This window comes from Ruditapes philippinarum, unplaced genomic scaffold, assembly GCF_026571515.1.
Source record: "Ruditapes philippinarum isolate M1 unplaced genomic scaffold, ASM2657151v2 ctg1041_1_1_1_1, whole genome shotgun sequence".
NCBI classification, from domain to species: domain Eukaryota; kingdom Metazoa; phylum Mollusca; class Bivalvia; order Venerida; family Veneridae; genus Ruditapes; species Ruditapes philippinarum.
In genome coordinates, this window is record NW_026859119.1 from 376,776 (window position 1) to 394,493 (window position 17,718).

The 17,718-nt window shown below is 34.2% G+C and overlaps 1 protein-coding gene and 2 non-coding genes across 3 annotated transcripts; all 3 read right to left on the minus strand.

Annotated features, from left to right (window-relative positions):
• Positions 1-3,201: 3,201 nt before the first annotated feature.
• On the minus strand, positions 3,202-15,734 carry LOC132755294 (large ribosomal subunit protein uL2). Its single transcript, XM_060746146.1, has 7 exons — positions 15,598-15,734; positions 15,242-15,386; positions 10,006-10,147; positions 6,734-6,952; positions 5,280-5,395; positions 4,294-4,380; positions 3,202-3,359 (listed from the first exon to the last, which is right to left on the minus strand). The coding sequence occupies exons 2-7, from the start codon at positions 15,377-15,379 to the stop codon at positions 3,285-3,287; spliced, it is 777 nt and encodes a 258-aa protein (XP_060602129.1). The 5' UTR covers positions 15,380-15,386; positions 15,598-15,734; the 3' UTR covers positions 3,202-3,284.
• Positions 5,143-5,212, minus strand: LOC132755307 (small nucleolar RNA SNORD37). Its single transcript, XR_009629187.1, has one exon. It is a non-coding gene; the product is annotated as a small nucleolar RNA SNORD37 (small nucleolar RNA).
• LOC132755306 (small nucleolar RNA SNORD37) lies at positions 5,758-5,824 on the minus strand. The gene has a single exon (XR_009629186.1). It is a non-coding gene; the product is annotated as a small nucleolar RNA SNORD37 (small nucleolar RNA).
• Positions 15,735-17,718: the final 1,984 nt, after the last annotated feature.

The window sequence follows — 17,718 nt, forward strand, 5'->3', positions numbered from 1 at the left end:
GATCACGTTCTTGTAACATAATGTAAGTTATAGTACAGTTAAAAATAATGTAAAAAAAATCGGACAGCATATTCGGTAGGTAAAACTTTCTTATCAGTAGTTAGAGCTTACAATCACGTCAAATTAATCCGTCATTTTTCATTCGCTTTAATTCAACAAATCCATTACAGCAATTGTCGAAAATGTCAGTCTTTGAAATTCTCTGTCGATAATGGATTAACTGGTATTGAACGTAAGACCTTGTATCAAAGTATATCAAATATTAACACTAGTTTATCGCGCGCCGGTTTTTAATTTATTACCTCTACACATGATAAAAATTCTTCGACAACAACCCCTCTGTGTGTGTATGTGTGTGAAATATAAGCAACTCATTCAGTATATTATAAACTTATAAAATTTTCGTTTTACATAAAATAATGATATAAAAAAACTTCTGAACACATTTAAAGTTAGGTCTACTGCATGTGAAATTAGAACCGAACAGTTAATGGGAGACTATTCCACCGGCGTATGCCCCTTGTGAAAAATAGATTGCTATGTTGAAAGTTAGGCACCGCAACCACATAGGCCGCCGCTCCTCTCAATACACATTGTTTTGTACACAGACTGTCTCAAAATATAAATATTCTGTATCCTTTATTTATTTTGGTTTTCCTTTCACATATCAAGTCCGACATCTAGAAAGCAGTAAACTGGCTGTTCGCAAATAAAGTTCGATATAATATGGGAGCTGATATGTGTCATGTCGTATTTTCGCTCCCCGGAAAGCCAGGTGAAAATACGACAAAATGACGGCTTTTAGGTAGCACCACCACAGTAATGTAAGCCACAGCTTCGAATGGCCAGGGAGGATTTCTTGGATATAAGTGAATATTCTGGATTTAAATGACTGGTTGTCTTTAAAATGCATTTTCAGCATAAAATTTGTTTTTGGTGACATCTAAATATGATCATTGGCAAATTCGAAAACATGGCCAGAAATCACATGCTGTTGATTATGAAGGTCAAGGCCGCCATTTTTTGTAAACATTGCTTTTAATACAGCATGCACGGTAAAAAAGAAGTCATTTTACAGGGGGGTACAAACTTTTAGCAGTAGCAAAAAATCTACCTGGTTGAGGACTATTTCTTTGTGATATTTTGCATGTATAGGAGTTGCTAAAGCAGAAGACGGTGTTCCTTTAGCCTGTATATTTGCAGATATTTTTTTGCCAGAGGGTCGAAATGTGTGTGTTGTTTGGGTCTCGGTCACTGTAGATTTTGGGCTTTCAACGGAATGAATTGCAAATTTTTTGACTGCCTGCCTATTGCAGATGGGATAATTTCTTTGTAGATTTGCAATCTTATGTCATATATGTTCTCAACAAAATGTGTTTTCTTTTTCCAGGTTGTGTAGTTTGGTATCAGAATTATTAGACGTATTGCTTGTAGGACATTGACGGCAGGAACTTGAAATTAACTGTGGAGTGCTACCTTATCGTACTTTCGCTCTGCGGGGCGCAAGGCGAAAACACGATAAAACGACAGTCACCGGTGCTTAATCTAACATAATATCTTCGGCTATATACCCCCATGAAATCTACATATATTCAACTTCAGTCGGATGCTATTCATTATCTTTATAAGGGTTCATGCTTTTATATACATTTACATATTTTTTATCAGAACACAATTTGTCAAGTGATAAATTCCTCTTCCACTAAATTAGAAAACAGTCTAGTTTTGTCTTCGAAAGAAATGCGAAACAATGTATTCATATTTCTTTCAGCTGAAATCTCCGTTTGGTTGTTGACCACATTTGCGAAAAAATTAAACGAATAATGAATTGTATTTATGTTATGAAAAGAACTTCTTAAGTTAACATGTAATAGCTTTTATGTTGAATTTGTAATACAAACTGTATGACTGTGCTTAGGAAAGCTTTATACGGCTTATCAATGCTTCCTCAGTCTAGGCACACTATTCAAGGGAAGTAACCAGTACAGAATTCAAATTACGCTGCTCAAAGTTGTTCACATTTCAAGACGAGTAGTTTATCGTACAATACAGTTCTTTTGAACGAGTACGCAGCTGTCAAACCTTTCTTACAAGAGCCGTAAGCCGAGTCTAATATATAGGTACCTATGTAGTCTTTTTGTAGTGATTGCATTCTATTTAGACTGATTCCAGTATACAGCATAATCAACCTTAGAAATATGTTGCCTGCTTAAGAATTTATTTTTAACAGCTTACTGCGATATGCAGCCAGACTACAACTTTTAATCACCTTTAAAAAAATTCTATTTCATTTAGTTTCGCCCATTGTTTGATCATTTAGGACACACACATTCAATTACTTTGGGACCATACGACACTATTCAAGAGATGGCACTAACAGATCACATTTTAAAAGATTCAATAACTGCTGTCTGAACACAGTAGCAAATGTTTCAGATCAAATATTTGCAAGTTCATGTTCAATGTGGAGTTCTCTTAAGCTGCTGATGTGGGCCAATTTTGACCTTTGAACAAACTTGGTAGACATCCATTAGATGTTTCATGCTAAATATCTTATTTTTTGCTTTTGGATCGTCACAAGACTTTTTTTTCCTATATACATACAAGGAAAATCAATGGACCCTGGGACAGGGTCAATTTTGACCCTAGGGATTTACCTTGAATAAACTTGTAGACATCTATTAGAAGATGTTTCATGCCAAATATCTCTTGGATTTCACAAGATTTATTAATTTTTTTTACTATATACATATACGGAAAATGAATGACCCCTGGGGCAGGACCAATTTTGACCCTAGGGCTTTTATTTGAACAAACTTGGTAGACATCTTCATGCCAAATATCTTAGCTCTAGCTCTTTTAGAACAAGATTTTTGTAAAACAATCTTTCAGATGCCATGGCAACCATAGTTCTTCATGGAATTCAATTCTTCTAACAACTTTGGTAGAGCTTCAAACATCCCTGCAAAGTTCAACAAATCCCTGCAAAGTTCAACAAATTTGGCCATGTGGTTAAAAGAGTTGTTTAAAGAAATTGTTGACGCACAGACGATAGGCCATCACAATGTCCTCAGGTGAGCTAAAAGAAACTGTTGTAACTTAACCTAGTTATTAACATATCAACTAATGAATTCACATTTGTTTAATTATATCAACTATAAATTTTCTTATTTTTGGAAAAAACAAAACACCACAACAGTGGACAGTAATTTTTCTCTTTATTTGCCTGTTGTCTAGTTGTAAAGTACATATCAGGACTTGTATAAATAAAACAGTGTGTATGTTTATTCCTTGTCTTTGCTTTTGACAACATTTGTACCACGTAGACGACCCGTTCTTCTGGCAGCAATAAGACCGACCTGTAATACACAACCAGTGATATATATCAAATTTTAGCAAGTTCTGCCTTTAGCATTTTAAATTGTTCAAGAATTAGGTTTATTCTAGAAGAGGTAAATATTACTAGACAGAGTATCAGTGCTAACAAATTTTTAAGGCAGAATGTCTCTAGATTCATTCTAATTTCAATGAAAATTTTACTATTGTATTTTTAAGTATATTGTGACTGAATTGAACAAAGAAAATATTTTATGCATTGCAATCCACATCCACATACATTATCGAGGTAAGATTAAGCAAAAATAGCCCTTACTGCATTAACACAGTGCGATTAATACTACAAAGTCAGTCCTTAATCTCACATAACAAATTATTACTAGAATTTTAAATCTATTTACTTTTCTTAAAATCATAGAACATTTTTTTTTCAAGTTTAACTTTCTTGATATATTTTGGCTCATCTAGAGGCATGCAGCTTTAAGGTAGAGTTTGAATAATTGAGGCAAAGAGTTCAACAAAATCTAAGAATCTTAAAATTCTATACAATGTTCATCTTAATAAATATAAGTCTTGGGGATTTGAAGAGAACAGTATTTGCAGAAATTTACAATGTTCATCTTAATAAATATAAGTCTTGGGGATTTGAAGAGAACAGTATTTGCAGAAATTTACAATGTTCATCTTAATAAATATAAGTCTTGGGGATTTGAAGAGAACAGTATTTGCAGAAATACAGTCATGGTATTACTGGACATACCACCTTCAAGCTAAACATCATGTTTAACATCCACTTGCCTTCAGTAATCTAAATCTATGTGATGTCACAAGTAAATATCTAAGTGGTGGCTCAGAGATGGAAAAAGAAGTTGGATGCAAACCTTTAACCCAAGGCGAATTTTAAAGGGTTTCAACACTATTCTACAAAAAGTGAAGGTAAAAAAGCACATGACTTACCTTTTTACCTGCAGAGCAGTCACGTCTGACTGTTGAAGCTTTACCAATATGCTGATGGTTACCACCACCATGGGGATGCTCTACTGGCTGTAAAAGTTAAAAACATTATTAGAAATAAACTTTGATAAAAGTACAGATAAAAAATTCAACTTTCATTTATAAAATACTTTGAACAGCTTATTGCACTGAAAACACATTCAATCAAAAAACTGCAACAAGTGTGCATGGCTTGAACATACAATTGTCAGTAGGAATATGACAATCACTTGCATTGATTATTTCTGTCACAGTGTAAGACTATAAGATGCTATTATATCAGGTTTGTCTAGTATCTCATATTAGCACAGTCCCTGATAATATGTTCCTATTACTGGGAATGATACTTCCACTTCTAAACACTTCAACTGGGCATGTAGCCATGTCACAGTTCTTGATTTAATAATGTATGTCAGAGGTAAATAATGAGCAGTCTTAAAGAGAAGACTTAAAACACTTTACTGTTAATATACAGACAGAGTTTCCAGGCCACTTTCACATCTTTTCTGCTTCAAGTGATAAGATCTTTACAATAAGAGAGTTCTAGCCAAGTTATTATAGCATCAAGGTATAATTGTGTCTTCTGTTAATACCCCCCCCCCCCGCCATCCCTTAATTCTCAAAGAAACAGATCAATATCCTCCTCCACACACGAGACATGTACTGTCTGGCTTTACCTATCAATATGTGTCCGTAACTGGATGCGGTCAACCAATGGCAAAGTCCGATATAAAACAAATGACATATTGATTTTCTTCAGACTTCTTTAACCCTGCTAGAAGCTGAACCACATAAGCTGTTACAAGCAGTCTTACTCAGATTATGAAATTTTCATCAATGACTTTCAGGTCAAAGTGAAGAAATTTTTTCAATCATCACTGTCAAACTCTAGTAAATGCAAGATCCAAATATGGCGTGCCATAGGTCTTTCTTGATACTTGTTTACTTACGTTCATAGCAACACCACGAACTTTGGGCCAGCAATTTCTCTTTGCCTTGTATTTGTGATAGGCACGTCCTGCCTTCAAGATTGGTTTGTCAATACGACCACCGCCAGCAACAATTCCTGTTTAAAAGAATATATCTAGATTCAAAATCTGATGAGTAATTATTACTATACACTTTTCAAATTAAACCTTACACTGCTGGAGTGAATTTTATAAAATCATGTGAAAATACCAAAATTTATCATTATTTCTGTTAAATTTCAAACCAGACATAGGAAATTGCCACAAAACCAAATCATATCGAGTCTGCTAATCCTAAGTAACTGTATCACAAGTTTGACAACCCTGACATATTCAATATGTGTCAAGATACTTGATGGTGATTTTGCAAATGTTGTAACTTCAGGTATGAAAGGCATTACAAGAAGAATCATGTACATAGAACATTTATTTTCAGGTTTCAAAATATCTTGTAAATGTTTTTCAGATTTAAAATTTTTCATCAATGACATTCAGGTCAAAGTGAAGAAAATTTTTTAATCATCATATTAGACAGCTTTTAAAAGCACATTAATTATAGGTTATCCTATCCATCTTAAACTTGCTGCAACTGAACATCATACATACTTCAATAGATATCTGAATATAAAGTTTTCAATACATTTGACTTGATCCCAATTTTGTTCACTACAAAATGATCATCGTCGGATACCCACGATTGATAAACATGTCACATAACATGCAATCAACCTTGGGTAAAATGAATCGATTTGTGTCGATATAAAGCAACAGGTGAGTAAAATATCTACTAATGACATCGCGTTTAACAAATCTATATTCTTCAACAGCGGAGGTAAAAAACAATAAGAAACAAAATGGCAGCGCCCACGGTTAAAAACTGTTGTACGTGTCTTGCTAAAATCAATGGCAAAAAATATCGCCAAATCAGTTCTTCTGCAAGCAGATATTAATCAGAAAGGAAAACATCACGCTGTAAAAGTAAATTATCTATACTTTCTTGCTGGAAATCGTTTAATTTTTCGATGTTGAACTTTTCACGTCGTCTATGGTTGTCGCAATATTGTCTGCAATACCGAACGTCGTACAGAACGAGCGTTTTGATTGATTTTAATCGCCTCATGAAATCGTGAGGCAGCCAATGAAATAGCTGCCTTTGACACACCTCTAATCGACTGAATATCGGCAAAAAATCCCACGGCTGATGAATGTTAATGGTTCGGCCGTGGGTATCCGACGATGCAAAATGATGTATAATTTGCCTTCCATGAACCAAACAAGTTCACATAATCAAATGTAAAATTTATTGTTTAAAATATCAGGCATTTTGTCTCCTCATTTCAAATGGTTATAAATATAACATGCCCAGTGTCATTTATTTAACCTAAGAAGTTCAACCAAGGTCTTACATTTTTGGCAGTAAAATTAAGGAATCTTACCGACAACAGCTCTGTTAGCTGATGGAACAACTTTCTTTGAGCCAGATGGGAGTTTAACTCTTGACTTTTTAGTGTCTGGGTTGTGTGAGATTACTGTAGCGTAGTTGCCAGATGCACGAGCAATCTTTCCACGGTCCCCGGTCTTCTCCTCCAGACAGCACACAATGGTACCCTCAGGCATGACACCAATTGGTAAAATATTTCCGATCTGTAGAGTGGCTAAAACAGAAAATTGTTATAGAATGTATAACCTTAAAGTTAAAATCCATTTCATTGTAACATTTATTCAAACAGACTCATTTCATTCGGATCAATTCCCATCAAAAAGAGTTTTGAATTAATTAGCAAAATGTTAACATTCCCTGTACTTTAAACAATATTTTTAGTTCTTTAAACTTGAATAAAATCCAACAAGGCAGTATGGATGTTGCCATTATCCAGTTCAAATCAGGTGGGATCAGAAAGATTGTGTTCAGCAATGACATTCAGGTCAAAGTGAAGAAAGTTTTTCATTCATCATTTCCATTTTGTTAACTTGCAAGTTGGAAAGTACTGAAACTTAAGAACTATACCCCTAGCACTGATGCAGGTCTGCTGGGTGGAAAAGAATGCAAACTAAACACTACTTGTCAACATTAACAACAGTTCAGTAGAATAGTCTTGCACATTAATAATCTCTTTCACGAATGTATATTGGCTTTTATTGAATGCTTTAAAAAGCTTTTCAACAGTTATGTTTTATTTTTGCAAAAAAAAGGCACGGTAAAATTTTTACAAAATCATCAAGAAATTTTTCTTTGGAAAGTGTTTAGAAAAACAGAAAGAAGTGTTAAGGAAAACAGTGTTATGAAAATGTGACAGTATGTGATTTACAGAAGCTGCCGATAGAATATCAAATAAGTAAACAACAGATGTCTGTGTGTTTTTCCCTTATATAACTGATACGAGAAAATGGCACCGTTCCCAATAGAAAATAGACAGCAAATTTCCCAATTCATGACTGATAAATTCCTAAAATAACACTGAAAATTTCCTAAAAAATCGGCAAATTTAAAGGTAAACAAATGGAAAGTAATGGATGCTTCCATATTAAGTGATGTACGATAAAAACCAAGTATAACCACATGAGTGATATTCATACCCAGTTCATTTCGTACTTTTAATGTTTCACAGCTAACATTATTTATGTGCAATTGTTATGATTATCAGTTTTTTTTCAACCTCAAGTAGCAAAAATAATCATTAAAGTTAATAATACATGGTTTAAAGGTGTATATAATGAAATTTTTCATGTCTCTCCCTAGATAAAAGAAATTCCCAATAAATATTTTGCAGCTTTTTTGCATCTAATATAAAATCCCAATTTGAGTCAAACCGATGGATTTTTTCCCAATCTGTCCGGTACCGGCAACAATCCCAAAGTAGGGGTAAAAAAAAACTAGAAATGTGTCATCATGCCACGGATGCCCCCGCATGCAGCCAAAATTTCAAATGTTATAATATTTAGTTCCAAATTTGTTTGCACAAATTATTTTTTTCATTCTATGTTCAAAGCCCTTAAATAGGTATATACATTTCCACAAAAGTATGAGTGCTGAAACTGAAAGTTCAAATTTTTTCCAACATTCAGGAAAGATAAGTTTGTCCAAAATCATTGAACAACGACCAAATTCCAACTTAAACTGCTTATTCCTAAGATGTATCTATATTATTTTTCAAAGTGAAAGGGAAATAACTCTGCAAAAAATCATCGAACCATGACCACATTCCAACTTGACTGGGCAATTCCTTTGACATATCTATATGTCAATTTTTGAGTTGAATATGTAACACTGTTGGGTTGATAATGAACAGAAACTGTAAATTTCATATCATTTTCAAAGTGAAAGGGGCATTACTCTGCAAAAATCATTGAACCATGACAAAATTCGAAACTTGGCCTGGGCATTCCAAAAATATATATCCATATGTCAAATTTGAGTTGAATGTGTAATATTGTTGGGGAGATAATAAACGAAACTAAAAATTTCAATATTATTTTTAAAGTGAAAGGGGCATAACTCTGCCAAAATCATCGAACCATGACCAAATTTGAACTTGACCTGCGCATTTCTTTGACATATCCATATGTCAAATTTGAGTTGAATGTGTAATACTGTTGGGGAGATAATAAACGGAAACTGAAAATTTCATATTATTTTCAAAGTAAAAGGGGCATAACTCTGCCAAAAATCATCGAACCATGACCAAATTCGACCTTGACCTGTATTTTCTCATGACATATCCATATGTCAAGTTTGAGTTGAATGTGTTGTACTTTTGGGGAGTTAATGGACGGAAACTGAAAATTTCATATTATTTTCAAAGTGAAAGGGGCATAACTCTGCCAAAAATCATCAAACCAAGACTAAATTTGAACTTGACCTGCGCATTCCTTTGACGTAGCCATTTGTCAAGTTTGAGTTGAATGTGTTGTACCATTGGGGAGTTAATGGACGGAAACTGAAAATTTCATATTATTTTCAAAGTAAAAGGGGCATAACTCTGCCAAAAATCATCGAACCATGACCAAATTTGAACTTGACCTGTATTTACTCATGACATATCCATATGTCAAGTTTGAGTTAAATGTGTTGTACCGTTTGGGAGATAATGAACGGAAACTGAAAATTTCATATTATTTTCAAAGTAAAAGGGGCATAACTCTGCCAAAAATCATCGAACCATGACAAATTTCGAACTTGACCTGTATTTACTCATGACATATCTATATGCTAAATTTGAGTTCAATATGTGCAACCGTTATTAAGATAATGAACGGAAACTGATGATGACGGAAGGACGGAATGACGGAATGACGGAACAGGGTAACACTATATGCCCTTGCCATTATATGGCGGGGGCATAAAAATGGATGAGCATACTATGTGTAATCATTGAAATTTTAGAATAAAATAAGAATTTGAACAAATATACAGCTGGGGTTCTTGCAACTTTTGACATTACCAATATTTTGTTTCAAAGACATTATAAACAATATTGGCAATCTTTAGTACAATTTACTGGATTAAGCCTGTACTTCTGCATAAGAATGTTTTCTCACTTCAATGATCTAAAAATTCACCAGGTGCATAATTTCTTTAGACACCACTCAGTAGGCTGAGCTTGTAAGACGCACTTATCACTTTTTTGGCAAAATATTCATGACCAAAACTGCGTCTTAGAACTGCGTATGTACGGTAAAAAAAACTGATGCATGTCATGCCCAATACCTTTCTTTCCACAGTAAATGAACTGTCCTGTGTACATGCCTTCAGTGGCAATGAATGTTTCAGTGTTCTGTCTGTACCTGTATGGATCGCGGAATGTCACCTTGGCAAGTGGAGCACCACGTCCTGGGTCATGTACAATGTCCTGAAAAATAATTAGACATGATAACCATCAGTAAGTCTTACCTTATATTTAAGCTGTTTAAGTATGTAAAATTTCTAGACAGCCCATTTTTTTACATTTGTGATCATCGTGAAATGGTGTATTTTCAGTCTGTAGAATTATTTTACAATAAAGGCAAATATTTACGATTTAAACTTTATGATTATCGATTAACCAACTGTCAATTAGACTCCAACATAAAACAACTTCTGAAGTTCTCAAGTAGGTAGTGTTTTTAAAGGTGTTCTTCTGTATTTTAATCTGAAAACATGACAATTATTAATAATCTTAACAGCTGCGATTGTTCGTTATCGGAATGCCCCACCTATTATCATTGAGTAATATTGAAAATTACAGCGCCCTACTAGAAATGACACTGAAAATTTCATTGACAGGTATAGATTTCAATATATTGTTTAATTGTATTTTATTTGATTTTCTTTTAAATATACACATGTAGTCTATAGCTGGGCAAGCCAAAGCCTGGGCCCCCTTCGCCTTAGTCCAATCTGTATCAGATGTTACAGGCTTGTTCTAGTTCATGTCGATCAATCCTGACGCGTTAATAGTTATTGCTCACAAAAGCACAGCATCAAATTCTTTTTTTAAAAAATTCAAGTTTATTCAAAAGATTATCTTCTTTTCTCTCAATTTCATGTTCAATCATAAACAAAAACTCTCAATGTACTTATCAATTTAAAGGAATAGGAATGGATGGATTGATGTCTGTCTAATATAAATATTCATCATTTAAAAAGAGGAACCATGACAGTTTTCCTATTGACATCAACCCTATAAGAGAGAAATTCGTGTTTTAAGACACTATTTATAACTTGAGAAATAAGTTCATGGGCGCCGCCATTTTGGCGTTCTGTCATTCTCGCGAGACAGACGAGACCGAGATTGTGACGTGTTATACCCACTTCCGGTATAGGTGTACACGCTGGTACAACTGAAATATATCTTGATGAAGAACTTATTAATTTTATTGCGTACATTATATATTATTTATGAAAACATCATATGGAACTGAATTGCTTTAATTAATTAATTGAAGACGCCGCGACATTAATTATCATTTGTCCGATATTCAAGCTTGCTGATGATCCCACCACATGATTTAAGCAATGACTGCTTAATTTTCAAAGATAAACAATAAATTTAATTTGGGTACTATGAAAAACTTCTTCAAATTGACGATATATCCTTTTATTTTGTACTTAATTTTCGCTAGACAAGCTGTCCAAATAGGGTACATCGCCGGTCATGTATCTTTTTTTCAGGTCAAATATCAACTAAATCCAATATGCTGAGGACGCGATTTTCCGCCATTGACGCTAAAAATGAGAATGGCGCAGGAAAATCGGCAGCCAGACTAATATCGTATGAAAACAAAACTGTCCGTTAGGTTATTTAGGCACCCAGTCAAAACTGGTACCAACAGCAACAGGTTGCCCATTCCCCTATAATTACGCTTATTTTCGGGTTTATCCAGTTCCCTAAAGCTTTTTTCCACGTTATCTACTTACCAAATTCCTTTCCCCGACAGATACGCATTTCTACTACCGTAAATTTAATCCAATAAAACAAAAACAAAAAACATAAATCTACTTAATATTTAAAATGATTATTGGTAACTGAAAAAAAATGTGTTGCTATTTTATGACGTGCTGTAATTTACTGACAGGTGTGGAACCTAATTCCCCCTAAGGTCATTCAGTTCACTGATGAAGCGTAAAAAAATAGATGTCTATTTCGTCATTAGAATATATGACAAGGGTGATTAACCAATCAGGGCAACATTGTGCATGATCAAAAGGTCTGTCGGCACAGAGGCATACAAGGAGCAATAAAAATCGTCAGTACACAGTGTGACAGGAATATTTGGTGCAAATTAGGAACAATTAAAATGGACAATGCGCAGTATTAGACATAAGTAGTAAGAACCAGCAATTGTGTGAATAAATTATGCAAATTAGATTTTTGAGCAGCCAATAAAAATGATTTGCCTGCAGTTAATATTAGGCTACGATAACGATGCCCAGCATCATACGTTGACAGACATGTTAACAATTTACTTTTCAAAAGAGTTCAGTCTTCGAAATTAACGCCAGTCCGAGGCCCGAGGCCACTAAATTCAGCATCGGTCCGGTGATTATAGCAAGGTTGGTGGTCCGACGGACCAGTAGATTTTTTGTCATGAAAAAATGTTATAAGAAAAATTCATCAAAATAATGAAGCAGGGTTCTCTAAAAGATTGATCTTTTTGCCTTTTTTGCAAATGAAACCCATCAATTCTGTCCTAAATGTTCAAAACACAGCGAGAGGTCTAAATTGTATTGAGTACTGGAGGCCGCCATTTTTTTTTTCTTAGATATTTTCCGTACCGCACCGTACAGTTACGGAAATTAAACCATTGTTTATTATGGTCATTTTAATATTTAGCTATGATTTTGTGATTATTGAGTTAAGTAAATATTTTGTATGAAAGTGATTTGTTTGAAGCAAATTGCGTTGTTCATGTTCAATTCTAGTCAATTTTGCCTAAACATTTGGTTCTTAAAGATTTTTCTAAGCTGTCAACATATGGCCAAGAATACAAGACGTATTATGCTTCTTTCAAAATTATCAAGCGAAGCATGATAAACTGTTTTCCTGTTCCCATCAATTTATTACCTATCTATGTATTTGGTCCGGCTAAAAATCACCAGGTCCAGTAAGATTTGATATTTTACTGACCCGAATGTCCTGTGCTTTTTAAAGTTTTTCGTGAAGACTGAGAGTTGCTTATATTTTTGAAATGCGTACATCAATTATAACATATGTTCACACCTTTAAATTTGAAAGTCAGAATCAAACTGCAAAAATTTAATTATATGTACTATTAAGAACACGTTTTAGTAGGGTTTTTATAATGGATGTGGCTAGCGTACGGGCCCGTACGGCTAGCCAAAAGTTTTAGCCGTACGTGAGTCACGTACGACTAGCAAGGACACACTGTATATTGGCTAGCCGTACGGCACTTTTCAAAATTTTATGGAAGTCGAAAATGCATATGTTATATTATGACTTTAAGCAAGGATTTTAACCAAGAAACAGCATTAATTGTCTTCGGATGTTAACTTTTTAGAGATTAATTGCCTTGATCGCTATATATATATCGATCTTTGTCATCGCAAGATGTCGAGAAAAAATAGCCTTTGCTTGCATTTACACCAATTGAAATAGTTTACAAAATTTTGATAATAATCCTTTTTTGTTTCATTAATTTTAATTTTCGACACATTTAATACGAAAAAAAAAACAACAAACACTGAAAATGATTGTTGTTAGGCTCTTGATAATTGCGACAATTACCGACGGTACTGTATAGAAGTTTGTCCATCAAGGAAAGTTTGCATGTTCCGTGAAAGGCATTCTAAAATTCTATTGTCAGTCCCTGGATAGGTTTTAATTAAGGCTAATTAATTGATTGACTGTGCTTTTATGTTCTATATTTATCTACTGTTTTGAAAATCATACAATTATTTTTGCATTTCACCGTTTTTTTTTTCATTCAATGTTCTTTTTATTTATTTATTCACAGTACGATCATTTTTTATTCGATCCATGTGCTTAAAATTAACAAAAATAATTTAATAATTCATACAAATAAAACAACAAAAGATAAGTATGAAAATCAAGAATTTTATAACGTTCGACTTCCATATAATTTTGAAAAGTGCCGTACGGCTAGACTAGATGGGCTAGACAATACAGTGCGTCCTGGCTAGTCGTTCGTGACTCACGTACGGCTAGAACTTTTGGCTAGCCGTACGTTTCTTTATTTATTATTATTTTTTTTGATATTGTTGCGTATTTTGAACCATAAAAAAAATCTCCTCTACACCTCCTGTGAAAATTAAATTGTCTGGTCAATACTTTATTATATTAATATTTCCTTAATACGATTCAACTAGATTTATCATGAATCTAAAGATGTGGGGAAATGACATCACGCGCACCTGTTTTTATACGGCCAATACACAAACATGGCCGCGCTTATTGATTTGTAGAAATCGGTGATTTAGCGATTTAAATTTTGATATCATTCGTTTAATATTATTATTTGGCGGCAGAAAATTTGCAGATTTATTATTTATAGTATTCTTTTTCTGAAATCAAGTTTCTATTCTAACCTTGTCTTTCCCTTTAAAATAAAATATAAACTTTAATCTAGTTTTGTTTTATCACCCATTCTGGTTATTAAGTTGTGTTGTACAGAGGATTCCAAATTTTTGAACGGATAGATAAGAAGATATTCGAACATGCTGACGCAGTCATTGAGTTTAAGATTTTTAATTTACTGGCTCGAATTTCAGTTTTGAATTTACACTACTATATATTTAACTAAATTTTCTTAAAATTTACACTGGCTCAAACTAATTTTCAATGGCAATGGGCCATCGGGTCAGTGCTAAATTTGATGACTGCTGACAGTGCATGGGCAAATTCTACAATTGCCGCAATTGTTTCCTTAAAAAATATTCTGTTAGAATCTTCTGACTCAGTTAAACGCTTGCATTTGAATCAGCCAATCAGATTGCGTGCACTGTATGGTGGCCAATTGTTTCTCGGCTGTATAAGGAATTCATCACAGGAGAGGATTAAATCATGTTTTATCGGATGTGACAGTTTGATTATTTTGTCAAAATGTATTTGTTTTTTGTTTTGATCATATATAGGTCAAAATTAATGTAAATACACGCTGTCTTGTCTTGTTTTTTTCGTTCCGCCCAATTTTAAGGCAGGATAGGCTATGTGTTTTTGTGCACTTTCGATACGCTTTCGATAGGATGTTGCTTTGCCCAGAAGCAAAAATGTCTCATATTTATAGAACTAGCTGCGCCTTTGACTTCCCCATATGAACGAAATCACTGTACACTGTTTTACAAGTACCCTGTTTGCGAATAACATTTTACTTTCAATCACTGTACCCTTCTTTTGAGCCTATATATTTTAGTATTTCTTTATAACTGCAAGTACAGGAAGTAGACTGGTTTAAATACTGTGGTTATATTGCGAAGAACTATGTACCTTTACGACTCCCTTCACATAACCGTGTCTTTCAGCAAAGTCAATGGCACGTATCGCTGCCTGGCCCTTCCTTTTTTTAGTGTGGGCCTTAAACACACTTCCTGGACCCTTACGCTGAGCTCGAATAACACGGCCCATTATTTAACTGAAAAAAACAAACAAGTTACTTTCAACGTACAGAAACTGATTTTTTAAAAGGCGAATTACATATGAAAACTAGAATACTTAGCACAAATAGGCGAGTGACAATATCAGATAAACATTCAGCTGTAATTTGTTCGAATGACATCGAAAAATCACGTCTTGGTAATGAGGATGTAAAGGATTTTAAATTGGTATTTTCCACATTGACCTACCGGAATGGCCGATCAGAAAAAAAGAGGAAGTTGACGGTTTGTGGTAAATTAACGTAAAAAGTAAATTTACCTCATAAAGTTTGAAAGATTTTTTTTTTCATTTTTTGAGAAAAAGTTTAAACATTATTCTATCTTCTGAAATGAGAAAAATAGAAACATTCAGTTTTTTTTTTACCAAAATTTACGACAATGTAAACTTGATACATAGTCGAATTTATTTCTTTCAGTAATCGAACAAACAATAAATTACTCTGGTAGAAAACCACTAATAATATTCAATTTTGCGGGAGAGGTTCAAAACCGCTAATTGAGCGTTTAGACTACATGAAGGTCTGTCTATATGTATTCTAAGCCTAATGACGGTCCATTTGTTCTATAGGGCACACAAAGTTGTTGTCGCTAATATGAAATTAGGTGCTACATATGGCGCGGAAAGCTCTTATGATTTATGATTTAAGCATAACATGTTAAGTGTACATGTTAACCAGATCTATCATGCAATTCGTCAAAAAGTAAATGCAGGTATTTTGTACCGTAAACAGAAACAACTAAATTGGTGGTGTTTCACCTATTATCGGAAGAGAACCACTGCGCATGCGTCGGCGTTTCGAAAATCCAGTCCGCCATTTTCTGTTAATCTCTAATCACATATGCTGTTTTTACGTTATTTTTAATGTGCTAATTAATCAAAAAGGACTTAAAAGTAACTTTTTACATTTATCATCGTGACTATAGTTCTTATGAATGAAATGAATGTTTATTTTCTGATTTTGTACATCATTCTTTCACCGGAAGTGTTAGTAAGCATGCGTCTGCTAGCAATAGTCTGAATTATGTAAGCGCTCATTAAAAGCGCTGTGATATCTATATTTATATCCTTTCAAAAGGATTTCAAAATGGCGCGCCCAGTTTTTCACAGCTCATTAGGTATAGGATATATATTTTTTTGAAAAACTTATCGTGGGCAATCTCCTATGCAGTGATCTCCCCTTATCAGTACAGAGATTACAATTCTGCCAAGGGAGGTAATCAGTGTGAGGAGTTTGGTTCGTGGGTGACCAGTCTACACATCCGTTTTCAGTAAGAAATCCTCAGTTTTTATCGTTATCTTTAAATTCGAAAAGTTGCGATGTGTCAATTCGGTACTTCGGACGAAAGTTTTCAAAACCATCACTTAGCAGGTACTCGCGTTACCGTAAAGCTCGCTTTGCGAGCAGGCCCTTCGGGCCAGCTCGTCGAGCTCGCTAATATGAAAAGGCAAAGCCTCAAAGCGAGCTCGATGTACTTTTTAACGTGAAATAGTATGAAATAATCGCTCATTTTTATTTCAAATGCAGTGACGAGTGCGTGTGACGTTACACGTACTGTGTTAAATATGGCTCCGCCCCTGTCGTTAAATGAATAACGAGTTTGAAAACGTTGATAAAACTTTGTATATATTTTATTTCACTCTATAATTTTTCAAGCGAAATAAAGATTATTAAAGTGAAATAAACGTAAAACTTAAAACGTTTGCGACATTAAAATAGCGTACTTGATTTGTTTGTTTTGCACGTGCTGTTTGGCGCTACATTGTGACGTCACGTAAACACTACTTTTAAACGTCTGTACAGCGTTAACGACTGAATAAAAGATATTGGTGTTCGGATTCATTTTCTTAGTTAGACCATTTTCTTTCATTCTAGATAGTTTTCACAACAAATTCGACAAAAAAAATTGTTTTTAATTTATCAGATTTTTTCAAAAACAAAATGGCCGCCTTCAATTTTCATTTTACATTTCCGTTCGATATTTTTATCGACAGCTTCCGTTATTCTGGTTTCCTGTCCAATTATGGTTCCCATAGACGTGCGCGGGTGACCAGTCTACACATCCGTTTTCAGTCAGAATTCCTCAGTTTTTATCGTTATCTTTAAATTCGAAAGGTTGCGATGTGTCAATTCGGTACTTCGAACGAAAGTTTTCAAAACCATCACTTACCGCGTTACCGTAAAGCTCGCTTTGCGAGCAGGCCCTTCGGGGCAGCTCGTCGAGCTCGCTATTAAACGCTGACCCCGGATATGTCACAGGACTCATACCTCTATCTTAAGAGTACCTACGTGAATATGTTTGAAGTTGTTG